At 37.3% G+C, this 22,489-nt stretch overlaps 1 protein-coding gene across 1 annotated transcript in view; it reads right to left on the bottom strand.

Annotated features, from left to right (window-relative positions):
* PLCZ1 (phospholipase C zeta 1) overlaps positions 1 to 22,489 on the bottom strand; it is a 60,303-nt gene that overhangs the window by 15,130 nt on the left and 22,684 nt on the right. Inside the window, exons 7-9 of the mRNA XM_013947366.2 lie at positions 12,050 to 12,277; positions 9,608 to 9,764; positions 7,914 to 8,030 (exon numbers count right to left, since the gene is read on the bottom strand). Coding sequence (XP_013802820.1) covers positions 7,914 to 8,030; positions 9,608 to 9,764; positions 12,050 to 12,277 — 502 coding nt within the window. The remainder of the gene's footprint in view (positions 1 to 7,913; positions 8,031 to 9,607; positions 9,765 to 12,049; positions 12,278 to 22,489) is intronic.

The raw sequence follows: 22,489 nt of genomic DNA, 5'->3' as shown, positions 1-22,489 counted from the left end.
AAATGGAGGAATGCACTGATTTCTAAACACGTTTTTCATCCTGGTCTCTCTGAGAAACTCTAAAGGCTTCCAGCATGGTTAAGACTCTCTGCCGAAGTGCGGCAGCCTCCCTGGGCTGTGGCGAGCCTGAGCACTGCCTGCTCCTCTGGTCCTGTCTAACATGTCACTCTGATCCCTGCTGTTGTCTCTGGGTAAACCCAGGCTTGTAAACATATCCTTCAAAGCCAACATCCTAAACAACCCCATTGACCTAGGCTTTAAGCACTTTTAAAATCTTCAGCCTGCTCCAGCCCTCTTGCCAAGGCAGCGGATGGGTGAGATCCCACTCAGCCTTTGTGAACAAGGGCTTACTGGCTTCCAGAAGAAGACGTGTTCTCAAGTATGAAGTGATTTGCTGCCTTACAACAGACAGTGGACTTCAGTTAGTAGCATATATTTTGACACACAAACTGTGTTAATACATCTCTCTTTTTTTTTTAATCTTTTTTTTTTCTAAATGCAAAGAATTTGGTCAAACTGTATGTACTTCTCACTGCAGAATAAAATGGGGTTTTATCTATTCAGCCTCCAACTTTTATCAAGTTTAACTAGCATTTCTGGCTTTGCTCATCACTGATGCATTTTGAAACGGATGCTCTTGTTCTACAGAAATTTAATTTATGAATGACTTATGAAGTACTCTGCTATAGTAAAAGATATACACATCTGAAAACTGAGCAACATAAATAACTGTCTGACACATCAGGCTCAGAAGGTGCAAACTGCCAGCCAGTCCCTCTTGTCTGTGGGTCAATTCAATACTGTAGCTCTAAGACAATGTCATTAGAAATTTTAAGAACTCAGTCATTTTAATGATTACTACCATCTTTCCTATTTAATTACAAGTAGCTGTACTGGATAGAAAGATGTTAGATGATTAAAAAAAATTCATTGTCCATTAGCAAGTATAGCTACAATTGGTTACAATCAGGGATCCTTTCTTGTGAGGTTCTCATGGGAAAGCTACCTAATGCATTTCTGATAAACTATCAAAGCTAAAAACCTAAACTGATCTTTTAATTAATGTGCCTGATAATTACACTTTGGTCTGAGTAGCTTTTCATTGTCATTGCATTTATTTCACACCTGAAATAGATAATTAAAAAAAATTTATAATTTGTTTGCGATGTGTTTCTTGGCAGAACATTGTGTATTATCAGTTTCCCTTTCCTGTTTTAGTTTGGCTCTCGAGCACAGCATTTAGAACAAAATCAGAAAGGATGTTCAGAGGCAACTGTGTCCCTACAACCGATGCTCTTTTTTTTTTTTCTCCCTTTCTTTTAAACTCACTAGATTTCAGATGACATTATTTAGAATTCTGTTAATTGTCTTCAGTCATGGATATAGTGAAGTTAGCAGGAAAAATGATTTCATGATTATTATCAACAACATGCTGACAAAATTTTCTTGTCTTTTAAGTGATGCTTCAGTATCTATTATACACACAAATAAGAAAAAGCAGGCTCCATGGTAACCCAAGTGTTTTTTTCATAAACCTGGCAGTTACAGGCATTCGTGCAAGAGGCATGTGAAACCTTTACTCCAAACACCTCCTGGACCTTGGAGCCATTCCAAAGGAAGGGTGAATTTACTCAGCTTCAAACGTTAGGGTGATATTCTCTCAGGTAACTTGTAGGTGCCTACACGTGAGTTAGCTGTCCCATTAGAGCCAGTCTATAATCAAGGCTCTAGTCAGCGAAGTTTAAGGGACAGTGTAACCAAAAATGGGTCCATACTCTAGGATGAGGTTAATCACATCCTTGGAGTCTCCGATTCTAATAGCTGCCCCATTGGGCTGGGGACATTTGGGAGTAAACAATAAGAAATGAAGCAACCCTTTTTATTGGGGTCCGTAAACCATTACAGTTATGTGGAACATTAGAAGTGTGGATTTTTTTTCCTAATCTGTATGACTTTGTTAGTAATAAACTCACTTGATTATTTGACATGATAGCATTATCTTTCCAGAACAGACCATTCAGAATTATTTAGTAATATTTATGTGCCAGTTGTGCAAGATCCGGTTTCCACTTCCTAAAGATGATTTTTTTTGGATTATTAAAACCAAATTATAAAGAACATAATGATATAGATATGAATCTCCTTTTCCTCAAGCCAGCAGCTGCGCTGTGATGACTAGTCCTGTCCTTGAAACCTCATTTGGGAGGGGAGTTGGCAACCAAAAGAAGCTCATCTATGTCTTTTTATTTCTTTCTTCCAGGGCATTTGTTGTCTTGGGAAGTAGCAGGAAATCTTTCCTCTCTGGCTTATGGTACACTCTCCATGACTCAACTGTAGAATAAGGCCACAGCAAGCCCAAAGGAAGAGGTCAAGCCTGGAAGGACAGCTGTACAGAACAGCCTGCTAGTGTGTTTTTTGCCATGAGCCATACAAAATGTCAAATTCATTCCCCACCTTTGTGCAGAAGCATTACCTTAGTTTGGGCCAAAATCCAGAGCCAGTTCTGGAAACATAGTTGAGGGTCTATCTAATAGCAGGAGACCAACTACTACACTTTCAGATGTAAAATGAACAAAGATGAAAAGCTTTGATGCATCTGTTTTTTAAGTCATCTGCAAGGTTTTAAGGATTACAATGCTAGATTAAGGATGCTCACTTAGTATCTAACCACAGTATCATAAACTGGGAAGAGCTATTGAGGCAGTCTAATAACTTAACCAGACAAACAAATAAAAATACTAAAACATGTCACTTCAGAAATTGCACCAGAATTTCAAGCAGCAACAATTGAAACTGTACTGCAATAGATACTCTAAATTTGCTTCAGATGTAGCATTGACTGTTGAAAATTTTCACATTATAGAAAATGCTTGCTTTACATTTTTACTATATTAGAAAATAAATCCAATAGAAGTTATAACCAAGAATAGAAAATTACCACACTGGAAAACTAATTAAATCGAAAAAATATAAGAAAAAGTAGTATTCCACACTCTTTTAATGGGAAGAGCCAGTGGCTTTCCTTAAATTCCATCCCACTATTTCTTAAATTCCATCACTAAATTTGGCACTTCATCACATACTCAAAAATGAACGTAGTGTTCAATAAGGTTGTGAGGATTTCTAATCTTTCCTTGATCAAGCATAATATATTTAGTTGATCTCAGGAAAAAAAAAAACTATTTTTTCTAGTTTTGCCATTTGTCCAGAAAGAAAGGAAAATATTGTTTCCCAGCAAACATCCAAGAACTGAAAATTCCAAAGTAAATTAGTGAGCCTCTGCCCTCTGTTTTCACTATTAGGCTTTCCAAATTCTGGCTGTTCTTCAAGTTTTCATTCACTCAAAAGTCTAGTAAGGTCAAATAGACAGCCAGTTCCAGCTGCATATATGGGACGTAACAAGATCTAAATAACCGTGTTTCTTTTCCCTACGTATCTTCTGAGGTTACAATCAGCACCAGCTAGAGAACCCCTTTTGGCCCATCTTTCTATGCATAATTTTTTGCCATATTATTGAGCACAAGATTTAGCCACAAAACAGATGTGACAAAATTGCTAAACTGCATTTCAGTCTTACAGGCCAAAAGCAAACCTTTGATAAAAAAATCCCATCATACAAGTAGTGGGACTTTCACAGTGGTATATAAGTTTATGAGTGTTCCAGAAAACATATGCTTTATTTGGGCTCTTCTAAACACAAAATTCTGTACCTGCCAAAAGATGACTTTTTCATATAACTTATGACATGTTTTGGTCATTCCTGTAGACTGTTACGATATACAGAAAAATGTTTTCTATTGCACCAATGCAAAGGACATAATTGAAAGGATAATCTTTAAGTCATCCTCTTTTTTTCCCTGAGGTTTTGTTTTGTTTGTTGCTCTACTTTTCTCAGGGAATATATTACATTTGATATCTGTTTATTTAAATAACAGTCCTGAACTTTCTTTCCGTGCATAAATCTTTACTTCCCATTTTATTTAGTAAATAAAAAGGAGATATGGATATGCCAAACCAGTTCTTTCCAGTGCTGTGGTGCAGTTGTATGCATGAGGCATACTAATTTTTTCAGACTATAAAAAGTTATTTTAGGTACTTTTCTCCAGAAGACCTGTTTGTTCACAAAAACCTATTCTGTTTCTGTGAGCCTCAATTTTCAGAGAATGGGAAGTGAGCACATGGTGAAATCCAAAAGTGAGTTTGTGGAAACTCCGTATGTTTTACTGTGATTTTTCAGGGTTTTTTTTCCTATGGAAGTAAGGTTTACACAATTACATAATTCTCATCCTCCATCCCAACAAATCTTAAACCTGCTGGTCCATTTCAGCCTGCTTTAGTGGAGTGCAAGAGTGCTTTGAGTTAGTATGTTCTGGGCAGTTTAGAGAAAATTGCTGGCAAGGACAAGACTGAAGATATTTCCTTTGCTCAGCCAGAAGAGTTAGGGCTGTTAAGGGAAGCTAAGGGTGAGTGAGGAGGATGACCTAGCAGATGTGGGGAGGATTAAAGGAACTGAGGGAGGGGAATAGGTGAGGAGGGAGAAAGGTGAGGGTCCTGTGGAGATTTTTAGGGAAGTAGTTAAAGGGACCTTGAAGGGCTTAATTCTTTTTATGGGGTGGAGAGTGCAGTGGTAGGTTGACATAGGAGATGTGTGAGATATATGGACACAGGACAGACACAGAATTAAAAAAAAAAAATCTGTATTAAACCAGAGGAAGGGCATCAGCATGAGATTCACTGAGTGGAGCTTTGAGAGTTGCATTTTGGAGCACAGTCATATTTCTGCCAAGCCCTTATCTAAAACAAGTTAGGGAATCAAGATTAGATCTGACATGCCTTGGAAATAATATATGAAAAGACTTGCTTATAATCAGCCTACTCCCATGAGAGAAATGTTTCTTAAAATGAAGATTCAAGTGATGTGACCAAGAGGGCAGATCTAACCACTTCCTGTTTAATACCTCCAGGAATGGACCCGCATCCCCCCATACAGTAAAAATCATACGTTTAGGATACAAATCTTCAGAATGACTTAGCATTAAAGTATACTCTGAGTCAACAACAAATGTAGTCATTTTGAAAAACTTCAGTCCTGTATGGGATCTACTTTACAGATATCAGTATAGAGATTAAAGGGCCTCCTCCACAAGAAGCTGGAAATAAAACCAGCAAACTGCAATATGATAGGCCTGAGTGATAAATTCAGTTTAAAATTAAGCACCTCTGTCCAGCGCTCCCTAGAAATATTAAACAAACTTGCTGTTCTTTAATACTGAGGGAGCTACTCAAGAGAGCGCAGCAGCTCAGATGAACGGTCTCCCGATAGCGTCATGTCAGCCAAGTGAGGATAAACCACGAGGGCAGAATGCAATCAAACAAATTTGATGTGGTAGGGTCCTGACAGCAAGCTGCGTCCAGCAATAGCCCACCCAAGACCAAATCTTACCATAAATAATGTCTATAATGACATACATACAAACCAAAATTATACTAACGAGTAATTTTTACATTTATTGTAGTCATAAAAGCATATATCACTACAATAGTGAGTATGGGAAGCCGAAGTTATAACAATGGGACAACTACTGAGGATTTTGAGGTCTGAGTACGGTTCAATTATTTCACTGAATGGACAGCTCTGTCTGAATGATTTCAGGCAACCTCCCACATTACTTCAATCATGTGGCATTGGCAGCATGGCCTATCTCAGGGCGGCACAGCACACAGTAAGAAATTTAGTCTTGAGGCAGTCGTCCGCTGCTTGCAATCAGGGCCATGGAAGTGGGAACAGCAAGCTCACAGTGAAAGCTGTGGCGTGATGCTCCTTTTAAGTTCCATATTTGTAGGAGAGTAGCTGGGGAAATACTACATACCAGTCATTTAAATATAAATATAATAAGAATTAAATAATATTCATGTGCATATTTGATTAGAAATAGCACACTGTTAATACCCGTTCTGAGATGGTAACTTGAACAAGAAGACATTTGGGGAGCTGAAAAAGGAAACAAGTGAAAAAGAGAGCCTAGAGCAAGGGCGCATATGAACACCAGGGCCCTGCAGGCAAAGGCAAAGCTGTGACCCTCTCTGTATGAGCAGGTAGTGCAATGCAACAAGGCAAGACCATCCCATCACCTCTCAAAACAGGGAGCCTGAGGCGAACTGCCCTGCTCACCCCCCCTACCCCCAGCCCCCTCAGGCACCCTTGGTACAGAGCCAGAATAAAAGGCAGAATATTTATGGCTGCAAAAAAGATTACTCTCTACTTTGTCTAAGATTGAAGAAGGTGGAGCAGAGTGACTTAGAAGAGGATTTTGTAACTGAGGATCTTTTAAACTGAAGAACAAAAAGACGAAGCAAAGTTTGAATCTAAAGCTCTAAGCGCTTACAGGTGAGAGGTTTTCCAAAGCCTGCTGAGTAGAGAAGTCATGCTTATTTTTAACCTTCTCAAATTAAAGACTAAACTGAACTGAAGAGAAACAGAAGCTATGGTTATTTCATTGCTCAGGAAAAAAATAAACTTTGTACAGAAAATGCAGGTCCTAAATTTAATTTGCTTGTACAGTCACTGGAGACAGTGCCAGCATTTTCCAGCTGTTTTTTGGTATTCTGCTGACCAGGAGCATCTGAGTACTTCTTTGTAGGGGTACATATACTGCTTATCATAATTCAGGAATTCTTGTCATCAATATTAAGTGCTGTGCCCACACCAGCTGTACCTGCGCCATCCCAGTCACATAAAATAGGTGAAAAATCCAACAGATCCTCCAGATGAGGATTGCGTTCCTCTGGGAAAATACTTAAATAACACATATATACCTTTCCATCACCTCTTCTAAATCAATGCTATAGGGCCATCCTTAGGAGAAAGCAAAAGCAATTGCATTCCAACAGCTCCTACCTTTAGCTAAATTGGCAGTTTCTTCTATTTTCTTGCCAACTACAAAGTAGCTATAAACAGGGTTAGACCACAGCTGGGCAAGGAAGTAATTTTAAAAAAGGATAAGCTACCATTCCCATTTTCTCCTCATGAAGATGCTCTAGTCATACCTTGAACACAGCTGACAAACAAGTATGGAGATTGTGAAATTGGATTAATACAGAATGGAAAAGAATGTAATCTATTTTAATTTTCTTGGAAGGTGTATTGCAAATTATCCTGTCTGGTAGTACAGTGCTTAATGTATAACATGCTCACTTTTACCTCAAAACATAAGGTAACATATTTAACATCATAATTTCAACTGAAACAGGCAAGCAGTAAAATATGAATTATTATTTAGACTCTCCTTGCAGAAAACAAACCACAGAGAAATATCATAGAATTGTTAATAAAAAAGGAAGCTACATGAAGATAAAGAAGAAAATTCTGTTTTAGCTATTGAAAGTTTTTTATGTACATGTTTTTGCTACAATGTTTTATATGATAAAACCATGCTTTGCTTAGTCTTAGGGCTGGGAGTAGTACAAAATAAGATTCATAGGTTAATAACATTGTATTGTTCTTAGTAATGTTTTTCTTAGTGTAGAATAGCAAAAAATCCGTGGTAGTTTAAAGGAAACAATGAATTATAATAATCTGGGATATCTGGGGTGAGATTATAGCTATTTAATGGAAAGTGATACTTATAATCAATTAAGTACTAACTATAATTAATTGCAAAAGTAAATAACTGACAGTAATACTTGTTTTAGTAATTCTATATCCAAATTCATGGATTCTAAGATGCAAAGTTGTTAGGATATGTAGTCAGAAGGAGAAGTTTGGGTAATAGAAAATGAAAGTGATGCCACTGAAGGAAGATATATAACTAATATTACATCCAAAAAAAAACAACAAAAAAAAACCCTTCAGTAAGGAAAAACTCTTGTATTTGTATAGCCGTGAATACAAAAGCGTTTGCAAGTGTACCTACCCATTTGACACCCAACATTCCAGAATTCCTGAGGATTATAATTTGAAGAGTTTGTTCTTGTTCCTTTGGGGTAGATTCTTGTAATGAACCTTGTAGTATGTGCAATAAACTCAGGAGCTGAAAGCAGAATGACAAAACCTGGGTAAGACAAACTTTCTCAATAGCTTTGCATTTGAAATGAGTCCTATCTAAATAAATACACTGATCTAGCAGTTTTTATTTTTGACACAGTCAGTACACAGTTATTAATGTGTATGTATTTTAAGACATTTCTGTGCATGTTAGGTTAGTATACAGGCCACCCTGAGATATGGCTAAAATCCTATTTTAAAAACTTATAATGTGATAGTATAGTGCAGACTTTTGCTAACAGTTCAGTAATTGAGAATCATTTCTTCAGGGAGAAATTCTTCACCTCTTTGTTTGCTAAATGCATGTTTTTTACACCTACACCCATGGTGACTTCCTGGAGAAATGGAAGGACACAAAGCAGGAAACTGATTATAAAAAGTCATTCTTAAATTACTTAATAGGAAGAAAGATCTATCCTAAGACTAGCTAAGCTTCATTGCTTGAGATTTATATACAATGAATGAATAATCTCAAACCCAGTGAACAACACATCACTAAAAAGCACTTATTTAGCACCATTGTAATCTTTAGAAGAGGCCAACTATTCAAGTGAACTGATTTTCTTACTCCTAGTGGTGTTTCTGCCTAGAAAGATATAAGCTACACAGACCTGGAAAACCTAGAACGACTTCTATGTACGCTATTCCAATTCAGTAATTAAATAGAAAGCTTTAAGTTTCCTGGACCATCACTCTGATCCTTTCCACCATCACACTTTTTTTTTTCCTCTTTAATACAACTACTTTTATGTTCACTAGTTTCCTAGACAGGCCAGAGAGGTCTCTGCCTATGGACAGCTGGCAAGGGCCTACTTGTTTTAAAGTGGTTTGGCACCATTCACCTAACCAACCACCGAATCACCGCCAGGAAGAAGCGGCTGGCAGCTGGGCTGGCCCTGCATGGATGCTGCCAGGGCAGATTTCATTTTTGTGGCCAGTGATCTCTGTTTTTAACACTCCCTTGGGTCAGGTGGCAGTCAGCTGGAGTTAAAGCAGTGGAGAGTGCACTGTGCTACCTGCACCAAACGGAGACACTCCAAAACAGAATGAATAATCCAGCTTGGCCTGCTTTAAAGATCGGGACCAATGAAGCAAACTGCCTGCTTTGGGGTTTAGTCATTCTTCTTTGTGGATTCTCTTCTCTGCAGTTACCATCAAAGCGAGGGGTAATGCATGCCCACCTCCAAAGTGGAGTACAGACCCTATATGTGAAAAAAAAATCCTTTTCCATACATTTTCAAGTATTGGCTGCTGCATTTAAATCATTTGATGCAGAAAAATGAAATCAAAAGGCTGTCATAAATATTCTATATTATGTTAATATTTGTTTTTATTAAACAATATGAATTTAAAACAATGCTGAGTTCCACTTTTGCTTAGAAAACCAAATTAAATGTAAAGATGCAGTGCAAATGACAGGATATTTTTAAAACAATGTTATAAAAAAGCACCAAATAGAATTGGACAATATATGTTTCATAAAGTTTATCAACTCTTCCAGTGCCTAAACAATGAACCATGGCAATATCATAACTTTCATATGAATAAATGAAAAGAAAATACCTGAATGTTTTACAAGTTTTCGTGCTCGAGACTCTCCAATTGAATTATTTTCATAACACTTCTGAGTATCTCGTGACTGCTCAAAGCTTACAAACTTCTGAGATTTGGTATAAATCACAAGATCTGACAACTCAATGGCAATCTTTATCTTCTTCATCTATAAATAATAATATGAAATAATATGAAATAATGGAAGAATATACAACATTACATTATCACATATTTCACTGTTATTCTTAACAATCCAGAAGATTGCTAAGATCATTTTCGATGCACAAAGCTTTGAAAAATGTGTCACAGTCAGTGAATATTTAAGCCTAAAATATGACTTTTAGTAGTAAGAGAAAAATTTGATTCAGCCAGAGACAATTAAGATTATTGTCTCTGTGTGCATTATAGTAGAGGTGGGGTAAATGGAGCGATATTTCCACTGCCTCCTGGTACAGTGTTCTGTAGGACAACTTTATCCTTTCCCTGTTTCTGAGATTGGTATGTATACCATTGTCATTTACCATGGCTCTCAACATTTATTCATATCTAAAATATATGTCCAATTTTATATTCCTAAATACCTAAAGTGCTAGAAAAGCTGCAGTAGTAGGAAGTAACTGCAAAAGGAAAAAGAAAAAAAAAAAGAGTAGGAGATAGGGTATACATCAGTAGATCAAACCCAAATACAAAATGTAGATAAAAGAGAATGTTTTACTGTGCCAAGCAAATCTATCAGTGGAATGGTCCTCCACATATTGCTCTGAAGTAAGGTAAACTCTATTCTTCTTAATTAAGGGGGAAAGTTCTCTGGTCGTTGTTTTGTTTGGTCTTGTTCTATTGCCAAAGTGAGCAAAGGCTGGAAGTGACTTTGAAATTTTACATTCTTATATCTTAAATAGAGGTATTATGTGACCTCTTCACTTGACTTAACATAAACCTGCGAGCTAATCAGTGGTAGTAGCCAGCAAGAAGCTGATGCTGCCAATGATGTTTACATTCCACTAAAGCTTTTGGAGGCAAATTCCTATCTGAAATAATAATAGGGATTGCCAGATTGTGGCCCTTAAACTACCCAAAAAGTTGAAGTGCATTACTTATTCTGGGGCTATGTCCCCTGATGAGCAATAGGAGCCCACCAGCACAGAACTGCTAGATAATTTGACTCTCTGGATAGGGCAGGCAGGGACCCAGTCAAAGCCAACAGCATCTCTAGGGTATCTTGGGTGTGCATTCAATGCTCTTCCACCATCCAACTGAGCAGAGAGGGACCCCAAAACCGTGACCTCTGCTGCCTATGAAACATAACCAGACTTTCTGCTGTGGTTGTTGTTATTAAGGTGTGTGGTATATATTTTGTTGTTGCAACAAGATGTTTAAAATATATGTGACTCTATTATCCAGAAATTTGGCCTTCCCTGCTCAGAGAGGACTCCAGCTGTCCTCAGAATTTTTCCTTGCCATCTCTCTGTATTTGATGGAAAGAAAAGACAGAAGCAAAGATCTTGGCCTTCAAACTACTGAGAGAAAAGAGCCACAGAGGAAGCCACTGCCTGTCAGCACAGAGAATCCTGAGGAGTATTGTCATTCTATCTGTATTTAGATAATCAGAGTATGATGTGCAAAAATCACTGGATACTGGGTGTTTCCTGCCTGCCTATAAAACTTGACGAAAGCAGTTTTAAAGCTGATGGAGCAACAGATTTCCATGGTGAAGGACTGCAGTTTGGTTAAAAAGAATGAGTAAGTTCAATCTGAGTATCAAAGAAAATAAAAAGGAAATTGCATCTAATTTTTAAAGTGTCTCTTTGAGAAGTAGTATTTAATGTTAAGTCTTTTCATGATAAATGCAAAAATGCCCTTTCTATTACCCTAAGTGCTCAAAAAAATTCTTAGTGCAGCCAGAAGTCTACACCTAATTTCAGACATAAATCCAGATTGCAAGAAAATAGGTGAATGCAATGTCTTCAAAATCTCCAGGACAGACTGCCAGACTGCAGGAAGGAACAGACAGAGGGATAATTGTCCTTCACCATTAGGAACCAGTAGAGCCTTGATTATCCTCCATGCAGAAGGGCCATGAGTCCAACAGAACTGTCGGGCAGTGTTACGTTGGCCTGTTGCAGTACTGAGAGCCTGGGACAAGCACAAGACTTGATTGTGAAAGCTGCAGGTGGAATTTAGGATGGGAGAACAGGGAAAAGGGTTGCTTATTGGTTGGATACTAAATTATGTTCCACTGTTCTTTGGAGTGTCTTGTAAAAATCAGGAAACCCTCAAAACCTTAAGCTGAAAAATATTATTTTGAAATGTATTACTCTGACTAATTTTAAAGTCTACCTTTTAAATTTACTCTATGTTTTGAAATAATGAATTCCTTCTTAAAAAAAAAAAAAAAAAAGCAGATGTACCTCCAAGTGTTTTCCAAATTCAACTGAGAAAAAAAGTTTTTACCTTTGGCTTTTTTCGAGGTGGGGGGGAAGATCTACCTTCACATTTTCTTTTTGATGAATCAGTCTTTGGGTAAATTGGGGTTTTTTCATCTGCCTCATCTTCTTCAGAAGGAATTAGCTCTTCAAAAATTTCCCCTGTCTCACCATGACTGTCATGACCTTTCCTGAGAATAGTTTCCTCAAGTGTTCCAACTTTTTTGTTTTTTACCAGTATTTTGAATTTTAATGCCTGTGGAAAAGAGGTTAAACAGTAATAACTAGAAATATGTATGGACTAATTATAGATTTTCACATCAAGAAATTGCTGAATCTGCTTTCAATTACTGATAATGAAGTGAAGTAACAATGCAGTGAAGATGGACATCAGTGAGGGAAGATTCAAAAACAAGTAAGCATTCAAAAACAGTGTTTGGGGATCAAAGTACACCACAGACTACAAAAATCTAACCGCAGGAAAAAAAAGGCCCTCTGCCACACAGATACACAGATGGTGAAGCTATGAGCAAGATTAAGCTAAGAAGTAAAGCAGGTGTCAGAGCTGATTGCCAGGTAGGACACAAGATGTGTATTTTTTCACTGTCTATGAATTTATTTTCAAATATAACCATATAAACATTTATCTGATGTTCTTTTGAAACTGTTTTTTAGCTAATTTTGCAGTTGGCGGAAGTTTGTTACCCTCTTTGATTAGTGTGTTAGTGCACGTCTGTGCTGTACACCAGCTTAAACTTTATTACATCACTAGCATCTAGGATACAGTGGGCCTTCATGCTGATCTTATCTATTCAGTGATATTAACAGAATTTGGTAATTTGTTGTCAAAGGAGCTTCTCTATTTTATGTGTCATCTCTAAATGGGCATGTTTCATATAAAACTGAGAGGACTATTACTCACTGAGAGGACTATTAGTCTTGCTAGAGCAAATAAAGCCAAAGATCACACATTTCCTACTGATAAATATATGAATGTGTATAATCAGTAACTTTTTACTAGTAGCTACTGTCACCCAAGAATGATAGTTTTCAGAGATTACTAACTTGGAAGCAGAATTTTCACTTCCAGATCAACAACAGCAGCTTACTCAAACAGCCTATTGCTTTAAAAATGCTATACAAATCCTTATAATTCTCAGTATTTTTAATTCAGAAGATCTTTCTCATGTAATTTTCTCTGAAATCCCTTGCTGTGATGTTGCACAGCATTTTTTAAAAGAATCCTAAGTGAATCTAGTCGTGGATATAGTGATAATTTTGCAATTAAATGAAAAGCTAGTTTATAATGTATAGTGTTCAAACTCATGAGTTTTTTACATAAAATATAATATTGAACTTAAGAAGGTAATTTGAGAAGGCTATATATATTTTTTTTTAAGACAACTGTAAAGGAGGAATATTTACACTAATTACAATGTGCTTTCATTGAGTGAAAGATTGGGTGAGCTATAGAATTATCCAAAGGATCCTTTCTTTTTCTTTCATTTCTTTTTCATCTAGCAGATGCTCATTAATTCAGTGAAGAGTACATTATCATTTCACAAGTAAGATCACAACTTCCATAATAAAGAACCTAGGAAACTTCATTAAAGGATAGAATTTCCAAAAAGATTAGCTGTAATCTATAAATCTGATAATTTTTAATATAATTTTCACTTAAATTTATGAAATAAACTTCACTGTAAAACAGCCATTATATAACAGATATTCATCTTTACCTCTGACATGGTAATTGTCAGTGAGTAACAGAACTTATTTAGACTGTTGGACAAAGGAATTCACAAAAGCCGCCTTGAGTTTCATATGGTAAGGTTAAAAAAACAATCAAGAAATATGTACACATTAAAAAAAGCATAACTGAACTTCTGTGTGTGTCAAATATCACATGTTAAGCTATCCATTAACTAAGTATGAAAAGCATGAATGATAGAAACATAACTACTATAATAGAAATGACTAGAGCTGTAGGCAGGAAATACACATTCCATTTATTTAAATAGCAATCTCCATTGCTGATAATCTCCCTGTCACTTCAGATTTTGTATTATTAGGATCAAGTTTGTCAGTGTGCAAGTGGATGAGATATCCTATGTTTTATTTCTATCAATGCCATGGTAATGTAAGATTTGATTAATTTCTCTGCAAGGGTGATTCTGAATACGAATGCACTTTAACACTTCATTAATTTTGATGTACTCATTCTTTTTCTGTGATATTTTTAGAAGAGCTTTAATATGAGTAATACTTCTTATATTTTAAAGAGTTCTGAATTTTCCTTTGTATCTTCTTATTTCCTGATACTTAACAGCTATCTTTCCTTTTGGTCTTGTATTTCAGTGTTCATAGATAAGATGTAATTCCAAAAATCAGAAAAGACCTGGTATAGAAGGGAAGGAAAACATTTCTAAGGATATTTTAGCGCCCCTTGTATGTAAGTTTATTTAAGTAAAAAAGATCACAGTCTGTGTTATCATATAAAAATAGACCATGATCTTTTAAGGAAAATGCTTTCTAAAATTCTGTTTATAAACTGTTAGTAAAGATGTAAATACCCAGAGGTAGGACAATCATTTTATTTTTTTCATGGAAGATAACTTTTTAAAATTGTAACTTTCTTTTCAAAGAGAGTCTCTTGCTACAGAAAATATTCTGTAGCAAGGAGAAATTTTGCTATTTGGCCAGAAGCAGATCCCAATAATAGCTAACCGAAATCACTGAAACTGAACCATGAACTAAAAAAGACACACTATACACCTTAAGTCTGAGCTTCAAATAAATTAGCAAAAACAATTATAATAAATGTATGGTTACAAAATCAGTGACTAAGTGAAATTTGTATGCTTTAATTGGTAATCAGCATGCTAATCATGTGGCATCTTTCTTGTACAAATGTGTCTAAATCTTACAAGTAGATCATCAGCTGAAAGTCTGAATGTCCACAATAATTTTATTCTTATAGTTTAAATATAATACAAAATATTTTAAAAGTACATATATATTTACTACATAGTTATATGTAAAGTGTAATCATTTCAGTTCAGTTTCAGTGATTTTTGTTAGCTGTTTTGGGGATCTGCTTCTGGCCAAAGAGATCTTTCCTGCAGCATAATGAACACTTTAGCATAGGCAAAAATCTCCAGATACAATCAGCTGGAAAAAATTAATTTAAAGCAACAAAACTTAGTTCTTGTTATAAACAGGTGTTCTGGTTCAGGTGATGGAGATCACAGAGTACAACATAAATCAGAACAGCTGAAGTAATACAAGACTCCAACACAAAATCACAAGCACTTTGCCATGGATGAGACAAAACTACCATATAGACTATTAGAAGTAATGTAAGAAGGGGCAGAATTCAGACCACAGAAACATAAGAGAACAAATCCTGAAATTGTGACATGACCATTAAAATGAAAGAAATGCTTCTCCTATTTAAATTTAGCATGTTCTACCCTCTTCTTCTCTCCTGAGTAACTTTAGGTGCTTAGTAAGAGGAATATCAAATCCTGAAAACCTGGCTAAGTAACAAAGTTACAAACAGTTTAAAGTTTTACATAATTTTTTATTTCAAACATTATATTACTGGCTTTAATACTGATATGTGGTAAAGATGGGACACCTTTTGTGAAGCCTTACATGGATGAATTTTTCAAGGCATTGACAAAATTTATCTTGAATGAAAATAACAGGACACTTGTTAAGTATAGCTGTTATTTATAAAAGTATCAGAATTCTTTGATGATTCAAGAAGAGGATGATGCTTGTATTGGAAATATAAAAAGACAAAACATGCCTAACAAAGCTGCAGAAAACTGGGAAGGGTGATACTGGAAGATTAATTTCCTGGCTGAAGTGAAAACATGACACAGTCCTTGGTTAAAAATGTACATATTCTAAGAAACACTCTGTTCTTAAAAACACATTTCAAAATTTTTTCTTTCTCATTCACCTACCAGAACCTAATATAATTAAACCTTTCAAAAACATCTCTAATAGAGTTAGTGAAACAAGAATATCCTTCTGCTGGAGAATGTAATGTCAAAATACCTAACCCGTGGACAAATCTGACAGATAAACTAAAATTATAAGGACACAAGTGAACATCAGATCACTAATGAACAGCACCAAGGGCCCTTTTCCCTTACATGTTTTTTTGGTGCACTTTCTTGGGGGCATTATCACATAAGATATTATCTAACAGGAAAGAACAAGTCTAGTTAAGCCTGAAAGCAATCCAGCAACTAAAGTCTGAGATAAAAGGAACTGATATTCAGGCAATGAATTTTACCCAAGTTTTACCCAGTGCTGTGAGTTCTTAAATTGAATGAAGCAGGAGGTTTTGGTACCAGGATTGCCTGGATCATGCAGGTGCATCCAATGTTAGCAATATCCTGTCCTGCTTTGCCTGAGGACTCCATCATTTATAAGGGAAGTAAGAAAAATATACACTGACTTTCCCAACCATGTGATCAAAAAACCATCTGACAGCAGTCTTGGAGAAAGAGTAGTTCTGGTGCAGAAGATTTTGCATTTGTTAGCAACTGTCAAAGCAAAAAGATTGATTTGGAGATGTCACTGATCCTGAAATATGTTGCAAATAACACTGTTATCCTATCTTCTACTCATGATTCAAGAATCTGCAATGACTTCAGTGTCAGAGGACAGCAAGGGCTAGCATCTCCACAGGGAAAGGCAAGCCAGGAGATGAGCATGACAGCAAGACAGGCATGGGGCAGTGACCTCACCAAGAAGGGCATAAGGTAGGTAAGCAGAGCAGGGCTGATGATGGTAGCCAAGTTCAGCCAGCAGTCCAGTGACTGCCAGACAAGTCTGTAGTGACAAGGTAGGTCCAAAGTCAGGCCAAGTCGTTAGAAGCACAGAATGGTTGAAGCTGGAAGGCACCTCTTGGGATTGTGTAGTCCAACCCCCTTCCTAAAAACAGGGTCAGCTAGAGCTAGGGCCATATCTAGTTGGGTTTTAAATATCTCCAAGACAGAGACTCCACAACCTCTCTGGACAACCTCTTGCAGTGTTGGACCACTCTCACAGTAGACAAGGTTTTTCCTATGTTTTGGTGAAATTTACTGTATTTCAGTTTGTGCCTGGCACCTCTAACCCTTTCACTAGACAGCACTGAGAAGAGTCTGGCTCTGTTTTCTTTAGGCCCTCTGCCCCCAATCACGTATTTATACACATTGATAAGATCCCCTCAAGCTCCGTTTTCCAAGCTGAACAGTCCCAGCTGTCTCAGCCTCTCATAAGACAGATGCTTTGAGCCCCTAATCATCTTAGTGGCGTTTGCTGGATTTGGTCCAGTAGGTCCATGTCTCTCCTGTACTGGGAGCCCAGAACTGGACACAGCACTTCACATATGGTCTCACCAATGCTGACAGGAGGGTAATAATCACATCCCTCAGCCTGCTGGTAATGCTTTTGCTAATGTGGCCCAGGATGCTGTCGGCCTTCTTTGCCACAAAGACATCTTGATGGCTCAGGGTCAACTTGTTGTCTGCCAGGACCCCCAGATCCTTTTCTGAAAAGCTGTTTTCCAGCCAGTCAGCCCTCAGCTTGTATTGGTGCTTGGGGTTACTACTCCACACGTGCAGAACTATCAGCAAGGCAAGAAAATCAGCAACGCAAGGTCAGGAACAACAAGATATAAGGCCAGGCAATGCATATTTACAGTGTAGCTCAGGAAAGGACCGAGGGCAAAAACCTGAGCTTAAATGCAGCTCCTGAGCCAAAGTGTAGAAGGTACACGGGTGGAGGCCCCAGATGAAGGCTCTTTCTCACAACTTAGCTGTTGTCACAAAAGTCTGGTCCAAGGCTACACCCCTGTGCTATACCAGAGCTGACTTTGTACCCAGGCAGCAAAACCCCTGGTGGGTGGGTTGGAAGGAAGTTGCAGAAGATGATTACTGAGGAAGATTGTTACAGGCTGGTCAGGGCAATTAGAGTGTGGTGCACTCAAGGCCCTCATACTCAGATTCCCTACCAACGTGTACAAAGCTCTGAGAAGATATGTTCCCAAAAGAAGGATTTGGTTTTTATACCCTAAATAAAACGTCAACCTCAAACCTACCTGGTTATTATAAAATATGGCAGTGGTATTGTCTGTCATTACTTTGTGATGTTGTCTGACAACACCGGGAAGTTGTTCACAACAGGTGACTGTCTAACATTCAACACACTTTGGGGAAACAATGTTCCTCAGAAGCCTTTCATTTTCAGCCCTGCAGAATGTGCTACCAGATCAGGAAGGTGGCAACTGTGACTAGGCATATTTATGATGCAGAGACATAAAAGACTACACAAACATTTGTGCAATGCAGAGAGGGCTAAACATGCTTTTAGGGTCACAATAGTGCAGAAACAAATCTGACAGATATGTATTGGCCTCTGTAAAGTACACGAACACTGTAAAGTATAATGCCCAGAGACCATGTAGAAATCAGGTGTAAGTTCTCACTAGAACCTAGAGAATCCAGAAATGTTATAAGAAGCAGTACTATGTCTGTTAGTTTTGAGGTCACCATCCAGGTGTGTTGAATTTTCAACATCTTTCTTCTCAGTTAATATTTTTGTAAAGAATAGGTGACATAGACAGACTGAAAGGCAAGACTGTGGACTGGAAATATTTTTGATATGCTGAGGAGCAAAGATATTTCTGATATGAAGACTTGATCTAGAAATTTGTACATGTTACTTGTAGGTCAAAAAAATACAAACTAGGTCATTGCTGAAGCAACAGAATTACATATGCTAAAGCAATCTTGCTATTGAATTTCTGAATGAAAATCATCATCTCCTGCTTTTTCAATAACGTGGAAATAAGACTATAAAACCCTATAAGGGAATGGGAGAGGAAAATTCAGAGATGGTTAGACTGAAATTTGAATAATATAACCACAGGTTAATGAGTCTATTACCTTTTTGTCAGATATTATAGACAGTCAATAAGAACCTATTTTTCAGAAATTATAGAGAGACAGGTACAATCACATTTTGACAGTTTCTCAGCAAGACAGGACCTTACAGAGAAGGGAAGAAAGGGCCGTATAAATACGAATCTCTTAGACATACCCTTAAATGTTGCATCTAGATATTGAGGACTGTATTGAGGACTGATACGGTTCACCCAGACTCGTGTGTTCTGGAAAACAGCGACTACAAAAGGAGAGCTACCAATCTGTGTAACTGAGAAGACACAGCTGCAGAAAATGTTGAAGGAGGAGTTCTGACTATGGGGTTAGTTAGTTTTCCCCCTAATAATAGAATTTAAAATGCCCAGGGCACATCAAGTTGTACTGGAGTCCCTTGCTGAAACTTTATCAAGGAGATTACTAAATAAGTACTTTCATTTAGACAGCATGCCTTTAATGACTGTGAGGAAACCTTGGAGACTGTGGCCAAAAATGGCCCTGAACATCCACAGCATAGCAACTGATCTGGCAGCTGTGTGAGAAACCCTAAAGACTTGTGAAATAATCATTGCTGCCACTCCACTTTCAGCTAACAATGTATCAATATCTCTTTAAAATTTTGTGATAGAAAACTGCAAATAGTGAAATATCCCTAAGTAGTTCGTGTATATATCATGTCAGCAGTGTAATGTAGTTTGATGTGCTAAAATGCAAAATAACTGAGGAATAAACCTTTATCAAAAGCATCAATGCGCTTACAGTCTTTTTCATTTGTTATGTTTGTGGCTTACTCTTTTCTTTCAGTAGCAGTCAAATCCATTAGAGAGGAGGGATTCAGCAGGGTAAATAAAAGCTGATCTCATTTCTAGGATTTTGATATTTTCTAAGTTCAGCTACAAGTTGTGCACAAGACACCAAATTTTGTCGCGTATCAGCATAATCCAGGAGTACTGGCATGATTGGTAGAGATCTCTAGTGTCAGTGAGTGATGTCAAATATCATTTAATGTGTGAACTGACTCAGAGGACCCCTTCAGAGAATATTGACAGAAGTTCATAAAGTCTCTTTAGAAGCATCATAATCACCAAGGATGTGAGGAGGGGATTGTAGTGGGTCTGTTGCTTTGGATGGCAAAACATCTGGGCAGAAAGGACATAAGAGAACATGGCAGAAGAGAGTGGTGAAGCTTTCTCAGACACAAAGGTGGCCTCAGGTCTTCTCAATGGATAAGGAGTGTGTGTGTCTGGTGAGAGAAAACATGAAACAGTGCAAAAGATTTTCTCTTTCCTCCACTCCACCCAGATATCATGCAGAGGAGGAGCTGTCTGTTGAGATGATACAGAATACAGAAACATTCCAGGGAATTACAGTACTAGTACATCCAGCTGCAGGGTGATCAGCTGATTGAGGCCAAAGAAGTAGAAAATCTCTTTTCCTGAAATTTTCTGGGTTTTGTGTTTCAGGGAAAAGGGGCACTGAGAAAAAGCAAAGATCCATAACTTTCGGGGACCATTCAATTTTCCTGGCCTCCTTGTGATTTTCACCCAGACTTACAATGGTGTGAGTTGACATGCATGAACTGCAGTCCGAGGAAATAGTTAAGACTGGCTTTGCTTTGACTTTTAATCTTTCTTCCAGACGTGGACAGACATTTCAATTGACAAAGGTCCAGCTCAACTCCTACTTATAAAAGGAAGTAGGAGACTAATCAGACAATACAGGAGAAAGTAATGTCCATGGAAATCTCTGATTCCCCAAGATCTAATAGAACCTGTAAGGCTATATACAACATAGGCAAATGTTTCTGTGAAGCATTTGGAGAAATAATTTGGGATTCCATCTCATGTACAGACAAAGACATTGTTCTATTTGGATCCTGAAGAGCACTGAGATGTGGGGTTTAGAAAGAAGCCTTGCATGAGCCCTTGATGGGATGAGCAAAAGTAGGACCAACAACAGTGGCAGTCAGATGACGAGGATTTCCCACCTCTGAAACGCAATGTTTATGTCCCATGAGAGAGGGAGAAGCTGTTATGCTGAAAGCTCTTACCAAAGAAATCTGAGAGGTAAGGGAGGAAGGGCTGAACTGGTCAGCCCGGGGCCAAAGCTCTGAGGGAACTTGTAGGTCCTACAGGCAGGTTGTTAAAAAGAGCCTAGCAAAGAAGGCAATAGCACAGGTCACGAAGACAAGAGGTGACAACTTACATGATCGCTAAGTTGCTCTGATGCAGCCAATCAGTTGAGAGGACCTGAGGGACAGAAGCATGCCCATCGCATTTAGAGGCACTTGAGCCACACATAAAAGTAAAGAGGTTTGGGGTGTGTCCCTGGGATATTATTACGTTGGAATATTCTCTAACAGAGCATATTACCATAAATGTCTCTGCGGTTATTGCCAATGTCAATGAAGAGTGAAAGACTCCACCCTTTCAGTGCCCTCCCACTTTCCTTGCTAAGACCAGCCAAGAGGGAGGAGGGGAGAGCTCAACACAAGGAAGATGAAGATGACAAAAGAAGGTAAATAAAGTTGTAGGGCAAATGGACAGAAAGCACTGTAAAACTAATCTGAATATTTTGAATTTTTCAGCTTAGAATAATTCATTTCATGCATAGTAAAGTGACTTAAAATGTATGCACCTTAATACTCATCTACTCTAGTATGACATATTCAATTAATTCATTTATAAATAACAAAAGTGAATATTTTAGCATATAAGCAATTTACCACCTACTTTTATTTTGCTTTAATAAAAGCGGGTGTGACAGTCTACAAAAAGAAGCCACACTGAAGAAAGTATAGTCTAAAATTAATATTTAGGACAGACTTTAAAAATAAATATAATAAACACACTAAGGAAAAAGCTAATACTCTAGGTGAAAGGAATGTATGTTGGCCATAAAACTTGCTGAACAGGACTCTACAAAGAAATCTTAGGACCTGTTGCTTGGCTAAATTTGAACATATAAAATTTCTTTTAAAAAATATTGCTTTTTATTATATTCTCTATTTATTTAACATTTTTATTTAATATTTAATGGCAGATCCAGGTTCACATATACATATAGATGAGTTACAAAGCACAGTTTCAAACAAGGAAACTGATTTCAAAGCTTTCCTTTTATATTGAGTGTGAATATAACATAGATATATAAATACACCTGTTAAGAATTCTCTAGTAAAAGTAGCTGTGTAGGCAGGTCCACCATTTACTTTGACTAGTCATCTTACTACACCTAGTAATTTTTTTCAGGATGGGCTGCTAGGGATATCAGGCCATATTCAGCTTCAGAGCAAGTGTATTTACTGCACTTGAGCCATGTTAATGAGCAATTTTCCATTCTGTTGAATCAATCCCATGTCTGAGCAGTTACAATGAACTGTAATTGCCCCAACATTTTTTTATATTCTACTAGACATATAGTAGAAATCTTTAATTATAATAAAATCAGAAAAATCATTTGAAGACACTAGTATTATTCAGGTGACTCTTACAGTGGAATACATCTCACATAACTTTAAAATA

This window comes from Apteryx mantelli, chromosome 1, assembly GCF_036417845.1.
Source record: "Apteryx mantelli isolate bAptMan1 chromosome 1, bAptMan1.hap1, whole genome shotgun sequence".
In the NCBI taxonomy this organism is placed as follows: Eukaryota; Metazoa; Chordata; class Aves; order Apterygiformes; family Apterygidae; genus Apteryx; species Apteryx mantelli.
This window is presented reverse-complemented; position numbering and strand designations above follow the sequence as displayed.